Raw genomic sequence first — 16,482 nt, forward strand, 5'->3', positions numbered from 1 at the left:
TGATGGCCCGTTTTAAATCATGCAGCGGACGCCCGAATACTTCGTGCTACGGATTAAAGGTAAGCATGTAACGGTGTCTATAGACCGACTAAAGCCAGCATTTTTGCTGCAGGAAGATGTGCTACCAGAAAACTCTCAGCCAGTGACAACGACCACTGAACCTCACTCGCAGTGGGAAAAAAGTCCGATTCCCTAATCGCTATAAATCGTGACTGAAGTCACGAGTGGGGTACTGTGGGGTTTGCCGTCAAGTGAAAACCTGACAGATGGCAGCACTGATGCTGGCAGATGAGAATAAGAAAAAGTCTTTCTCTCTGTGAAGACAATATATTTGTCGACACCACCAATCTACCAACGTTGATAGTTCGTTTTCGACCTTTGAGTTCGACATATACCATCGACGCCGTCGTATTTCCCGTTCTTTGTAAATATGTTTAATAAATAATTGTATTCATAACCGTACCGCTCTCGCTCCAATTGAATTGAATGCGGGACGTGGTAGCCTAGATCGATAGATATTCGCATAAAGTACCAAAGAATGTTTGGAGGTGTCGCGAGTTAGATACCCTATTCGTCCTTAGAAACTTTCGTGACGCGGCGGTAAAACAGAAGCGGCAACCATGACCACAGAAAACGATCGCTGCCGTTAGTGCACTAATCTCTCGATGAGTTTAAAAAGGCTGTCGTTTGGCATCGCCAATAAATTGTAGGGTTCAATTAGTCCTCGTGTACAGAAAATAACCGTGGTGCCACAAAATGATCAAATTGAATACCGTTTATATTAGTCATTTTTATGCGAAGTGATTCGGAGAGCACCTTCACGGAACGAATTAAGCTCGTTAACCGAAGTTCCACTGTGTGATACAGAACATTAACCTTCCGGATTTGTTTTTTTGCGTTTGCTTATTTTCCTCTTCAGAGAACTTTTCCATGTGACTTTTGCCAAATATTTAACATTTTTCCTGACCATTGTTCATTACCCTGAGTTTCTAGGTCGCTGGGAACTTCGTGATAAAAGATCATTCAGAGCAAAACACAAATTATTGAATTAACCGTAAAAAATGGATTTTTTTTATTGAAAACTGATAAGCCATTGCTTTATTACGGTATTTAAAAACAAGTAGTAATAATACTTTGAAATGGCGCAACTTATAATTGTGAAGTGAATTCACGCATAGAAATGTGCTTTCACTTAACTAAATATTGCAAAATTATTTTCTGAAGTTTTTGCCATGGTCGAAACATTCTTTCAATGAAAAAATTGTTTATTTCCATATGCTTGTTGCTCTCTCCACTGCCTCGGACGGAACCCAATCCTGCCAGAAACAAACGAAAATTTGACAATACAAACGATTTAAATATCTCAAAATAGTTTAACAATGTAATGTTTCAAACATTACTTGTTTTAAAAAAAAAGATTGGGATTTAAAGGCCCGTTTACACGCGGTAAGTGATTAAGTTGGTAACTAAATTTTAAGTTGCCGATTGTTCTAAAAGTGTCCACACGATAAGTGATTAAATAGAAGCTTATTGGATAGCTTTTATGGAGGCTAAGAGCAACTAGCGCATGCGCGCTTCAGTCGAATAATGGTAATAATTTTTTATTTATCTGGCATTTTCAGAGAGGCGTTTTTTTTTAAAGCTCATAGCTTCCGCAACAATGGATGAAGGTGATACGGTAGAATTTACGAATACTGTGATCAGATCCACATTGTATATTTTTCTTACAAGAAGAATAAATTTATTCACTTTCACTCACACAAGAGGGGAAAAAAGAATACACAACATATTATACTGATGTAAATATCGATTATATGATATTTTAATCGAAGTTAACGAAGAGATAAATTATGAATTATGTAAGCCGAAAAGATTCTTGGCGTTTGTAGGAAATTCTAAGGGTTAAAAATAAAATAATAAAAATTCATTAAACATAAAAATTATTTGAAATTTTATTATTTTCTTTAAATTTAATGCAGATGCTATCTTTATGTTAAATATTTTAATATTTATTTTTACAACAGATGGCAACAAATTCGTTCTGAATGAAAGAAAAGATTCTAAACCTGTGTGTGTGTGTCCAGGTTTTAATATAAAATCCTCCTCACCTTGTTGTGAAGGTTTATCAAAGGATTTCGATTTGATCCATGAAAAATCACAATCTTATGGCCTCTCTCCAGAATGAAGTCTTTTGTGGTTCTTTAAACTACCCATCTGAGTAAACGTTTTATCACAAACATCGCATTTATATGGCTTCTCACCAGTGTGAACTCTTTCGTGGCGTTTTAAATTTGCAATACTAGAAAACTTTTTACCACAAACATCGCATTCATATGGTTTCTCACCGGTATGAACTCTTTTGTGTCTCCTTAAACTTCCGATTTCGGAAAACGATTTGCCACAAAAATCACACTGATATGGCTTCGCACCAGTGTGAATTCTTTCGTGCTTCTTTAAATCTCCAATGCGAGAGAATGTTTTGTTACAAACGTCGCATTCATACGGCTTCTCACTATAATGAACCATTTTGTGGTTCTTCAAAATGTTGATCGTAGAAAACGTTTTATCACAAACGCCGCATTCATACGGCTTCTCTCCAGTGTGAACTCTTTTGTGGCTTTTTAAATTTGCGATATTAGAAAACTTTCTGTCACAAACATCGCATTCATATGGCTTTTCCCCGGTGTGAACTCTTATGTGCTTGACCAAGTCAGAGCTTTTCGAAAATGTTTTTCCGCAGCACTCACACGAAAATGTGTTTCCTTCAACATAGGAGCGATCATGAGAGATGGGACTGGAACGCTTCACGCTCAATGTAGCCGGGATCGAAACAACAGAATTGTCTACGTCTACATCATGTCCATCACGTGATCTTGTACAAGATGTTTCGTTCATTTCAATAGAGTTAAAAGAATACCAAGGATGTGTTCAAAGTGACAGCTCCGAACAGAACCTTCGTTATTTACCTTTCTCGCAGTATTCGATATTGTTCGAAAAATTGTGGTTGCACTTTCAAAGAATGGGTATTTTCTCCTTCAGATTTTCATGAGAAACTTCAATTACCTGAAAAAAAAAGACGCATCATATCATGAAGGCGGTCTAAATGATTCACGACCTAATGCAATTATCAACTCAACAACTGACCTCAAAATCTCTATGATGAGGCTCCTGTTTATTAACCCCTTCACGATCATATACAAAATGTCTCGTTCACACGCCACTGAAAGAAATTTTTTCAATCCACTTCTGTGTTTTCTTTACCTTTTTTCTCTTCATCGGGAAAACCCTATGAACCGCCTCCCCACATACAATGTATTTTTCTACTATACAGGATGTTGCTTTGAAGTGGCGATAAACTCAAGACAAACCTCTCGTATCAAGAGGAAAAACAAATTCCACAGGACATGGCAGTTTATATCACAAACCACGTTTAGTCGGCGATATTGGACTGTGCTGCACGGGCTGTATTATAATCATGCCCAAGTAAATGGTTTTTGTACTTATTGAATTTTATTTTATATACCACAGGCTGCGTTGTAATCATGCTATCAAATAATTTTTTTCTACTTATTATTGGCTTTTTTGTCACACTCGACGTCACACCATTTATAAGTATTTTTGCGATTTCCACCGACTAAACGTGGTTTCCGATACCATGTTCTACGTGGCAATTTTTGTTCCTCTTGATGCCTAATATCACCCTTCTAAGTTTGTCGCCACTTAAAGGCAACACCCTGTATATAAGTAAAAGAGAAAGAGAACAAGTACGGAGAGGGCGAAAAAGAAATATACTTATAGGCCTACTTTATCTACTTTACTGTTTTCCCCCTTCTATTTTTTTTTTCTTTCTCTCCCATTCTTCCTTTTTTAAAGTGCGAACAAGGCTACCAGATTTATCACTAATACTTTAATATCGACCACACCCAGACTTGTTGCCCAAAGCCTATACGTGAAGGGGGTTAAGGTCACAGTTCTCTTGGCAATATGCTTTGTGAAGGAGGAGGGTGGGATGAACATCCCAATAGTTCATAAGTGCACAATGCTACGTATCCTCCTTTCCTACCAGAATTCCGTATATACTGGACGACGCATCTTCTCCTTCCCCCCACTTTGTTTCTTATCAGAGGTAATGATTACAGTAGAATCTGACAAATGGCAACTTCGCATTTGAATAGAATATTCGATGATACAGCGATACTTCTTCTAACGAAGATAATTCGTTCCGGAATCACATTCATAACCGAAACACTCTTTCTCATAGGTTTCTATGGGATCTAGGTATTGCCCAAAATTTAAATTTCATAAAACATAATAGAAGCACTGTAAAAAAGACAAAAAGTGATCGGTGGATGTATGAGAAGTTACAAGACGAGAAACTGAGATCTCATTTTATACCATGTGCACAATCCAGTCGGGTTCATTGGTCTTCAATGCATGGTCCTCTGAGCTTTTTATAGTTTCCTGCCGATTATTTTCAGAAAATGGTTGTAAACATTGAAATGTCCATGATAGTATAGTTTTATGCTTGAAGTCTAGCACTGAAAGAACGCGTATCCAGACCGTTCAGGCTGTCCAGAATGTTAGTGAGAGCACTGGGAAAGGATTCGGAGACAGGAAATAAATTTATCGGGATCGAGTGATAATTATTCGCGGGAAATTTCAGCTCACAACGCTATTGTGTTATGTGAGCGCGTGTGAATGCATGCCAACCAAAATGTTCAGTAGCTGAGGTAGAAATATCGCGAATAAAATCTTCGTTGGCCGAAAAATTCGCAAATCTAGACGTTCGTTAGCCAAGATATCAATGTAATGGATTTGAATATGATCATTTGATCATCATCACCACGGTCATTTTCTGCACACGTAGACTAATTAGACCGGGACCTACAATTTATTGCCGAATCCGAACGACAGGCTTGTTTTTTTATACTCATCGAGAGGTTGGTGCGCTAACCCCTCAATGGGGGGGGGGGGGGCTCCCTGCGGTAACAATTTTTTCTGCGGTCAAGTCGCCGTTTCTGTTGTACCCCTGTGCCAGGAAAGTTTTCTGACAAGGACGAACCGGATATCGAACTCGCAACACCTCTAAACATCCTTTGGTACTTTAGGCGAGTATCTTATCGACCTGGACTACCGCGCCCGATTTGAATATGCTGAGACATTAGTCACCTCTTGTAGTTTGAGAAAGGTGTGAAAAACATAGAACTAAGTGATTCCGCAGCTCTGCCAAGATTTCCCGATTACAATATTTTCACTTTTTGAAAATTTTCAAAGTAGTAGACACACTATTACAGTGGAATTTCGGTTAACGAGCTTAATTCGTTCCACGAACGAGCTAGTTATCCGAGTAGCTTGTTATTCGAATCACACTCCCCTATGGGAAATAATATAAACTTTGGTAATTCGTTCCGAAATTATTCATTCGCATAAAAATGACTAATAAAAACGACATTCAATCAATAATTAAATACAATAATAATAACAAATATTACATTAAAATATACATAATATAAATAACGCCATAAATAAATATACAATACGATAATGTTTACAAACATGATTGACTATTAACTTACTCTAAACGACGAGAGAAAGAACTATTATTTAGGACAATTTACACACTCCTTGTTGTTTGCAAACTAATTTTTTTACACGACTTTCAAAAAGAGTCTTGTGCAATGACACTTGCTTTTGCCTCCTTTTTGGGATTTCTAGGAAAGGGGGAAATCGCAATGTTTGTTGGACAAATTCATTGCTATACATCTTTCTAATCTCATTTTATGTGGAGAACATCTTATTTTTCTCTTCCTCAGATGAGATACCGTCCATAAACTCTTGCTGGTGCGTGCAAAAGAGATCCATCACTTCATCTACCGTCAACTCCAAGACACTTTTCACAACTAGCTCTTGAATGCCATCCTCATGCACCCTCAGTCCATGGTGTCTTCCGCAAGCACACAATCTCTTAGAAAAAGCAGTGGCTTCTGATCATGAGCTAGCCCCCTTAAAATCACGTTCGATAATTCAAATCAGCCCAGTTTTTTCCAAGTAGAATTTAAAATAGCCTTCAAATGTAAATATTCACACTCGCACGTGTTAATTTTCCGAGTGAGGCAGGCTTACCGGAGACTTTAGGGGAGAATATTATCCGCAATTCCATAACACATGTGTGGGCGAAAGCAAAAAATCATCAGCTCAGTTGCGATAACGTGAAAATAAATTAACAAAGAAAGCATTTTTTGCTCGTAATGCGAATAATCGCTCGTTAACCGAGTCAAAATATGTCCAAACTTTTTGCTCGTTAACCGAAGTTCCACTGTACCAGACATCTCATTACTAGCATTATTACTCACTTTCGGCACTATCCGGATTTTCTCAGTATACTGGAAGCATTAAAGAATTTACAAACCATTGTGAAGTGATAAGTGTGTCTGAAACGCATCGTTAGGGAACCACGGTAACCATAAGCGTATTTTCTCAGTGGGTCCATTTCCTTTTTCTTCTGAAAGGGAGCGGGGCGTTACGTTTTTTCCTGCAAAATAATACTATAATCTCGGCTCGGGGGGGGGGGGAGACTCTTGCGAGCGCCAATGACGGTAACAAAAGCAAACATTTCAAAAATCATTGATCAGGCTTACGAAACATTTTTATGTACTACATTTGGTAACGATTGGCCTAAAAGTGTTCGGGGAGAACATATAAAAACACACTGATGTAGAAAATCAATTTTATATAAGTAAATGACATTAAGCTCACTTTCAATAAATAAAATAAATATTCGAAAAAGTACTAAATTGTAAACATACATGCCGCTAAGGCCGGGATTACACTATAGAAGTTTTATAAAAATTATTTTTTAAAACTAGAAAAATGCAACCGATAAGTTTATCGGTTACATTTGAGCAAATGCAACTGATCAGCTTATTGGTTGCATATGTCAAGTTTTATAAAAGAATTTATTATAAAACTATTATAGTGTAATCCCGGGGCGCAACACATTACAGAACTATCAGTTATACTGAGTACATCACAAGGTAGCCGCTATCTCACAGTAGCATCGGATATTTTACAAAACTTTTGTAAACGAATATTTTACTACGTAAATATTCAAAAATTGTCACTCTCTGGAGTACCGAGGCATTTACTGTAAATCATCATGAAGATCGACAGCGGCGAAAATCGTTCACCTTTTCCATAAAATTCACCGTAATTTATGACAATGTGAATTCTTACATCATGTTATCAGATTCGATTTCCGTGAAGAATCTTCCACAGCAGACACGCATGGCGTCGTTGCTGTCTCATGAATCTGCAGATGCGTTTTGAGTGAAGATTTGTACCGGAATGGTTCGTTGCACACGTGGCATTCAAAGGGTTTTTCTCCGGTGTGGATCCTGCTATGGTGACGAAGATAGCATGATGTTGAGAACGATTTACAACAAATGATACATTTATAGGGCTTCACTCCAGAATGAGTCCTCTCGTGCGCTTTCAGGTTACTCATTTGTGAAAACCTCTTTTTGCAAACAGGACATTCGTGAGGTTTCTCTCCGCCGTTGTGGACTCTTTCATGACTTTTTAACTCAGCACGCATGAAGAAAGTTTTACCGCAAACGTTGCATTCAAAAGGTTTTTCTCCAGAGTGGACTTTCCTGTGGCGGTGAAGATAAGCTGATTGCGTAAAAGTCATTTTACAAATGGCGCAACTGTAGGGCTTTTCTCCGGAATGAATCCTTTCGTGCGCTCTCAAACCACTCGAATGGGAAAACCTTTTCTTGCAGACTGGACATTCATAAGGCCTTTCTCTGGTATGAACTGTCATATGACTGTTTAAGTTTGCGATTTGGAAAAACTTTTTAAAACAAATGTCACATTCGACAGACTTTTCTCCAGTGTGAAGCCTTTTATGAGTCTGCATACTCGAACTTTGTGAAAATCCTTTATTGCAGACACTGCATTTGTAAGGCTTTTCTTGAGTGTGTGTTCTGATATGTTTCACAAGAGAGCTCTTCAATGAAAATGATCTACCGCAAGTTTCACAGTCAAAAGGTTTCTCCAAAGAGTGCACCTTAGTGTGCTCAATTAAATTCTTGCGGAACTTGAATCCTCTACCGCAAACCACGCAGTCGAAAGGTTTTTCGTCTGTGTGAACACTCTGATGGTATTCTAGATGACATCTTAGTCGGAACGCTTTGTCGCAGATGGTGCATTTGAAGCGTTTCTGTCCTGTGTGTGTTCCTTCATGTTTATCCAGGCAAGATTTACTTGTAAATGCTTCGTCACAAAGAGCACATTTGTATGTGGTTGCTTCGGCACTAACCTCATCTATCACTGTCTCTTCTGGCTTATTGCTCTCCATTGAAAGTTCTGGATTGTTTATTTCGTGTGAGAGAGAGATTTATTCTTTTCTGTGACTTTATTCTTCTTTTAAGTAATTTAATAACGATTCACTCTGAAGACGATTTTTCTACATCAACAAAACCGGGATTGTTTAGTGTGCTGACAGGAGTTTTCAAGAGAGTAAACGACAAATTCAACTTTCATTTCATCGCACCAACTCATCAGGTATTTCGTTGTAGTTCCTTGAATTCTGATCAAGCCTTTCAAAAACCTGCAGAGAAGAACGAAACGCAATATAGTGATTCAAAGCAAATTTATTATATTGTTGAGAAGATGGTTCCAGGCTAAGCCGTGGTCCAGTGACATTTTCGGAAAGATCCTCTATGTATCTGAAGAAAACGTCTTCAGTGTTGACGTGCGAAACATATTTTCAGCTGATGTTTCCGCGCAAGCTAAATCAATTCTCCCAAGGTTGGTGCACAAAATCATTTAAAGGCACCGTTGGTGGAGTGCGTGAGGTTATTTTGCATCTCCTTGATCATCCGGAGACGTCCAAATTGTTTGACTCCACGCTATCCTTTGGACAGCAACAGGGATCTCACGCTTACCGCCACTGCAGATGTAGACGACATTTTCTGAAGTTTAAATCCCATTGGATCACGGCCCCTTTCAGCCCGGAACTATCTTATCATGACTCCGACCATGAGAGCCTTCATTCTTCTGTCATTTCTAATATTGCAATATTTTGATTGGCGTAGAATTTCGGATGAAGCACAACAATAAATAACTTCAAATATTTCTTAATGGGAGAGAGGCCGGTAACTATAATTGACATTTTCTTCCCCTCTCTCAAATTTTACATTGATTTTCACTATATGCTGTATTAATCAGAGACGTACGAAAGGAAAGAGGGAACACCTGACCTTCCTCACGATCCAGAGCCAACCCGTTTCAGAGCTTTTGAAGTTAAGTAGTGTATCACATATGAAATAAAAAATTCTTTTGTTACTAAACACTAAACATCTCTCTAACCTCAGCAACCTCGAGGAAAAATTTATTCAATTACCATATGCAGACTTGAAAACATTTGGACGGAAGCTGTCAATAGCAATGCATGTTGACCAGCCGGGGGATTCCAGCCGACGTGACTCCCCCCACACTGTTGTTTTGCGAATTGCAGTATTTTTCCCAATTTTATTTTGAATTCGGTTATTTCTATGAATGCTGAAAATATTGTTAAATCATTCTTAAATAAGTATTCCCCATTTCGCGTTGCTTTTTAATTATTTAAATTCAATGGAGTGCTGCCATACTGAAAAGCAACATCACTTATATTGCTTTTTCAGTATGACACTTTCCCTACTGTATGGGGGAAAGTTATATTGATAAATATAACATTTGATTCATTAACTTAATCAGCAATGAACTCAGTATTACAATCTGGTTTTAATTTTTGTTATTTAACAGTTTTCTTAGAGATTTCATTTCATTCATCTGCTAAATCTAATTGATGAAATCTTAGAAAACTAAGTAGGAACACGTAGAACTTAAGGATTCACTTTTGCTAAAAAGATAGTTGATCAAGATCCAATTGATTTGCAGTTTTATGTTATTGGATCTATATCAAATACATAAAATAAGTAAGAAATATGTACAAATTTTGAGTTGAATGGAAAAATCCAAGTTTATCAGCACCGATTCTTTTTATAACAAGCACTTTTATAAGTCTGCAATTACAATTCACTGAAAAGTTTTCCAATAACATGTTTTTCCATGTTCAGTTTTTCTATTAGCACACTTTTAATGGGGACCAACCATTTTGGTGTCAGGAGAGGTTCTAGAAGTACCTTTTATTGCATTTGCCTCTTCAACACTATTGATGCTGATGCCCCATAGCATGGTGTCTTGGGACAACATCCTTCCCCCAGTGTGCTACCGGTTGCTCTTAAGGGATTGCTGAGTTCCCTTTCAATGTGAAGGGAATGATAAGTTATGATGATGTAGGAAAAAAGACAGGAAATGGCCTACAGAGCATCCCATGGCATCAGTAAATCAGAGAAACTTGCATCCTTCCTCCTCTGTGATCTTGTACAGCGGCTGGAGCAGCAACTTGTTTCTGTGTGAGTGGAGGATAAAAAGAACAAAAGTCAGACCAACATATCATCCCACCCCATTCCCTCAGCACACCAGAGACTCCGGATCTTGAACAGCGACTGCAGCTGCATCTTGGTGCAGGGAGGGGAAGCAAACACCGATGTATGTATTTATTATCTCCCCTTCCCCACCTCGGAAGAACCAGCAGAGTACTTTCATGTAGACCAGTAGTGCGCAAACTGTGGCTCACGACCCCACGTGGGGTCGCGTCAATGAACTAGGGGGGCTCGCCCGATATTCACAAAAATAAAAAATTCCAAATGAGAAATTCATTTTTATTTAAAAACATGTTAGAACTAAAGAATTCACCTGAGCTGATTACCATGTATCATACAATGTGATTTTATCAAATTCTACTTGTAGAATAATCAATATATCGGCTCCGTCATGCCACAAACACGAATGTGCAATGTCCTGGCAAAAAAAAAAAAAAAAAAAAAAAAAAAAACAACGTGGGAGAATCATTCGATTTCAAAATTTTTTTGGTCAAAAGGGGTCGCACTTCAAAAAGTTTGCGCACCACTGATAAAGACCATTATAGGGTCAAATTGTTCCGGGAAAACACCCTTCCCATAAAGGAGTTAAATGTTTCACGTAGCTGTTTTAGGCAATAAATTAAGACCCATCCGACTAGAAGGAAAAATAGCCGTATAACAAGTATGCATGATCAAGGTCAACTGGAAATTTTTCCACTCCGCAATATCAACCCAAAACAGCTATCCGTGACACTATATATTCTTTCTTTTATTTTTAATTCTTAGAGTTGCTGCTTTTTACAGCGGGATTGATTTTTATCTTTTGTGTGCCAAAAACTTACAGTGGATTTTTTTCTGGCAAAAAAAATTTGCAGGAACAATAAAAAAAACTTTTTCCAACAGATTTATTATCCTTCTGCATTTATTTACATTTATCGAATGTATAAAAACGCTTCTGTAATGTCGGGGTTCTTTCCGTAACTCCGTTATTTTAGTAAGTTCAACCGTAAAAACTACGGACAAACCGTAGCACTTGGCAACTCCGCATACATGCCAGAGAACCCGTTAAACAATATCGATATTCCTGGCATCTCTTGAAGCTAAAATCATGTTTCAAGGAATCATTGAAATATGAGAGTCATTAAGCCATTATCAATGTTCTACGTGCAACCCTTCAAATTTGTATATCACCTAGGAATATAAACTAGATCAACGGTTCTCGATCTTTTTTGACTCGCGGAGCCCTTTCTGGTATACAATTTCTACAGAGGAATTCATCAAAATTACTGATTCATTATTATTATTCAAAAATACTTATAATTATTTTTTCCGACTTTACTAGGGTATTTTTCTCGAGCTGGCGCGGAGCCCCTGGGGAGTTTGCATGGAGCACCGGTTAAGAACTTCCGATGTAGATAGTGGCTTTTTAGGTTTTCAATCTTGTTAGCCAGACCTATGTGAGATCCAGGCACCTTGAACATTTTGATGTGGAGAATAACACCCACGAACTAGAAGGCCTCCTAGGAGTGCAAACGTATTAGAACAAACGAAATCCTAATTCATGACATAATTTCGAATGTAAATCACATACTACTCGTAATTGGTATTTTCAAATGTTCAGAGAGCTTTCTAATAAAGAACCAAACACTACTTCTTTGTTTTGCTGATTTACGGCCTGGCTGGACGTAAATTATCTTCAGCAAAAGCTCTTTGAAGATCTATGTATCAAGCGGTTGCGTGTTTACTCGGTGATTGCCGTCGAATGCTGCTTATAATTTTTTGTATGGTTCTCAAACTACCACAAAATTCCAGAAGTAATCATATAAATATATCCGACCGATTAGACAGTAGCACCTGGGACAGTGTTTATAATTTAAGTGCACCACTCCGTGACTACAACACTTTGAATTTCGCGTTCCGGAATATTGAGCCGGTCCGACCATTCGTTTTGAAATTTAATTGTGATTTTCAAAATCATTAGGTGGTGGGGTGAATGTTTTACATTTTGAGTGGCTAATGGATTTTTTATCCTTTAATAATTTGATTTTTAAAAAACACTCTTCGTATTACGAAGTGATGAATTTCCAGAAAGTCTAGTAACTTTTGGTTCACCCTGAAAGATCAAAAAAATAAAAAAACCACCAACGAAATGCAAGATTTTATGAATAATGCTTCATGTAGATACACAAATGGACAGACACATCATGATTTGAGTCAATCGGTGATTTAAGAGCCCAAAAAAAAGGAAACCACTATTCATTATCTGTTGTTTTTCTTGTGCACTTTGTTCATTTTTTTACTCTCTCCAACTATAACTGAACTTTTTCCTCTGTTTTTGGAATGATGAATAAATAAATAAATGAATTTATATCATTGGCACAAAACGGCACCAATAAGTTCTGAGAAGATAGTTTAATGCATAAAGTGCGTTACACCTGAAACATTGATGCATTTTTTTTTATTCCAGTCTTAGAAGTACAAGTGTACTGTCTTGATAAGAACCTTCGTTTTGGGAGGACGGGGACACAGTCCCATCCTAGTAACCAATTCTACAAAGCTTGCTGTTGTTTTTTCACGATTGGCCTACAGCTCGCTTCATGAAAGAGCAGACTGACTGTTAGTAATACCGACTTGACTCCAAGTTGCATTACTACAACTTTCCGAAAACATGCCTAAACCATACAACACAAACATGCCTAAACCATACAACACTATCTATTACGCACACACCTACCACTAAAATTAATCTTCCTTCCAATCCATATAATAAATTTGAGAATGCTTATTTTCTGACATTACAAATACAAATACAACGTCACAACAGGCAAAATGCCCAACGAACACATGCCACAACACTACAGAACTTTTTGCTATACTGGGTAGTTATAATTAAACTCTGTGAAAAGAGTCAGTTTCATTATAACCACCCCGTAAATAGCTGCTATCTTGCAGTAACATGCGATATTTCAAAAACATCTTATCAACAAATACTGATATTAAGTAAATATTCGAAAATTGTCACTGAAGCACCGAGGCGTTTACTGTACATCACCATGAAGAATATCAGCGAGGATTGATAGACGCGGAGAAATCGTTCACCGCTTCTGGAACATCATATTATCGTTCCACAGCAGACACGCATCACGTCGTTTCTGATTCATGAATATGCTGATGCACTCTCAGTGATGATTGGCACCGAAATGGTTCGTTGCACACATGGCATTCGAAGGGTTTTTCTCCGGTGTGGATCCTGCTATGATGACGAAGATTACATGATTTCGAGAACCATTTGCAACAAATGATGCATTTGTAGGGTTTCACTCCAGAATGAGTCCTCTCGTGCGTTTTCAAATTACTCATTTGTGAAAACCTTCTTTTGCAAACAGGACATTCGTGAGGTTTCTCTCCGCTGTGGACTCTTGCATGACTTTTTAACTCACCACGCATGATGAAAGTTTTACCGCAAACATCACATTCGAAAGGTTTTTCCCCAGAGTGGACCTTCCTGTGGCGGTGAAGATAAGCTGACTGCGTAAAAGTCATTTTACAAATAATGCAACTGAAAGGCTTTTCTCCGGAATGAATCCTCTCCTGCGTTTTCAAACCACTCGAATGGGAAAAGCCTTTCTTGCAGACTGGACATTCATAAGGCTTTTCCCTGGTATGAACTTTCATATGGCTGTTTAGGTTTGCGATTTGGGAAAACTTCTTAAAACAAATGTCGCATTCAATAGGCTTTTCTCCAGTGTGAAGCCTCTTATGAGTTTGCATACTCGAAATTTGTGAAAATCCTCTGCTGCAGACAGTACATTTGTATGGCTTTTCTTGTGTGTGAGTTCTGATGTGTTTCACAATGGAGCTTTTCAACGACAATGATCTGCCGCAAGTTTCGCAGTCAAAAGGTTTCTCCAAAGAGTGCACCTTAGTGTGTTCGATTAAATTCTTGCAGTGCTTGAATCCTCTACCGCAAACCACGCATTGAAAAGGTTTTTCGTCTGTGTGAACATTCTGGTGGTATTCTAGAGGACATCTGAGTCGGAACGCCTTGTCGCAGATGGAGCATTTGAAGCATTTTTCTCCTGAGTGTGTCCCTTTATGTTTATTCAGGCAAGATTTACTTGTAAATTCTTCGTCACAAAGAGCACATTTGTACGTCGCTGCTTCGGCACTCAGCTCTACTATTCCGGTCTTTTCTGCCTCATTATTCTCCATTGAAAGTTCTGGATTGTATATTCCTTGAGAGAGAGAGATTTGTTTTTTTCTGTGACTTCAATCTTCTTTTAAGTAAATTAATAACGATCCATTCTGAAAATCATTTTTCAATCATTCTTCGTGAACAAAACGTGGATTAAATAGAGTGCGCTAACAGGAGTCTTCGAAAGAGTAAACGGCCGATTCTACTTTCGTCTCATTGTAGTAGCCCAGGTATTTCGTTATTATCCTGTTCAAAAAACCTGAAGAAAAGAACGAAACGCAATGTAATGTTGTTTAATCCAGAAGGTAATTTCTCATATGGCTGAGAAAATTGTTCCGGGCTATAGAGCCATGGTCCAATGAAATTTCCGGGCGCATTCCACACATCTGAGGACGTATTCAGCGGAACTGTGCAAAATATATTTTGAGCTGATGTTTCTGTGCTCGCTGAATCACCATTTGCAATATTTGGTGTGAAAGATAATTTGAAGGCACCGTTCGTGAAGTACGCAAAGTCACTGTGGATCTCCTTGACCATCCAAAGACAACCGAGTTGTTATTTGACTCTTCGGTTTTCTGTGGACAAAAAAGGGGATCACAGTGATCTTAAGTTCACTGCGGACGTGGTCGATATTTTTGATAGTTCAAATCTCATTAGACCACGGTTTCTTAGCCCGAAACTATCTTATCATCATGACACCGACCATGAGAGCCTTTATTCTTCTGTCAATATTAGAATATTGCAACATAGGCTGACGTTGCAACTATAATTGACGTTTTCTTCCCCTCCCTCAAATTTTCATCGATTTTCACTATATGCTGTATTAATCAGAGGTGTACGTCAAGAAAGAAAGCACAGGAAGCCCGTGGTCTTTTTCACTAACCAAAGCCAACCTCGTATCAGCACTTTAGAAGTGGTATACCACATAACTTATGAAACAAAAAATTCTTTATTTACTAAACATCTCTGATCTCCGCAACCTCGAGGAAAACTCGATTTAATTACCACATTCTAGGAAACCCTTGAAACAATATCGATATTCTTGGCATCTCTTGAAGCAAAGATCATGTTCCAAGGAATCGTTGAAATGAGAGTCATTATCAATGTTCTACGTGTATCCTTGAAATTTCTGCATCTCCTAGGAATAATCTAGATAGTTTCCCTTCCTAATGCATCGGGACAGGTTTTTTACGGCCTATTGTACATTTATAATGTTTAAAAAAAGATTCTGTCCGGATTTGAATCTTGTCAGCTACAACTATGTGAGATTCAGGCACCTGGAACATATTCATTAGGAGAATAATACCGACGAACGAGAAGGTATCCTAGGATTGGAAACGTACTAGAACATGAGTTTCCACCGCTTTAGCTCCTGTGGAACTCAAACGAACATGGCAACTCTACAATATACACTAGAAAGTTTTATAGCAACAATGGAAAAAAAGTTCTACAGCTTTTAACGAAAGTTTTTAGTTATTGTCAAAACTTAAATAACGCAATTGTACGCCATTTCAGCTTCTTTTTTTCATTAACTGTCATACGAAGAAACTGACACCAGCATATGGTGTCAGTTTCTTCTGAATCAGAACCAATTTCGCCGTAAAAAGAACTACTAATTCATAACATGAATTTGGATGCAAATCTGATACTACTCGTAATTTTTTTTTTTTTTTCAAATGTTGAAAGAGAGCTTTAAACTAAAAATATTTCTAGTTTCTTTTATAAATCAATTGAAGCATGCACTACTTCTTTGTTTTGCCGATTTACGACCTGGCTGAACCTTTATGACAGAGTGGGAGCAATGTTCTGGTCTGGTGG

At 37.9% G+C, this 16,482-nt stretch overlaps 1 protein-coding gene across 1 annotated transcript; it reads right to left on the reverse strand.

Moving 5' to 3' along the window:
- Window positions 1-3,072: 3,072 nt before the first annotated feature.
- Window positions 3,073-15,511, reverse strand: LOC149068281 (uncharacterized). The gene is made up of 3 exons (XM_089251918.1): window positions 13,614-15,511; window positions 8,555-8,611; window positions 3,073-8,392 (listed from the first exon to the last, which is right to left on the reverse strand). Exons 1-3 carry the CDS (start codon window positions 14,679-14,681, stop codon window positions 7,235-7,237), a joined length of 2,283 nt encoding a protein of 760 aa, XP_089108044.1. The 5' UTR covers window positions 14,682-15,511; the 3' UTR covers window positions 3,073-7,234.
- Window positions 15,512-16,482: the final 971 nt, after the last annotated feature.

Source organism: Pholcus phalangioides, unplaced genomic scaffold (assembly GCF_987345545.1).
Source record: "Pholcus phalangioides strain wild (caught in Gottingen) unplaced genomic scaffold, Ppha-v1.0 ptg000027l_1, whole genome shotgun sequence".
Lineage (NCBI taxonomy): Eukaryota > Metazoa > Arthropoda > Arachnida > Araneae > Pholcidae > Pholcus > Pholcus phalangioides.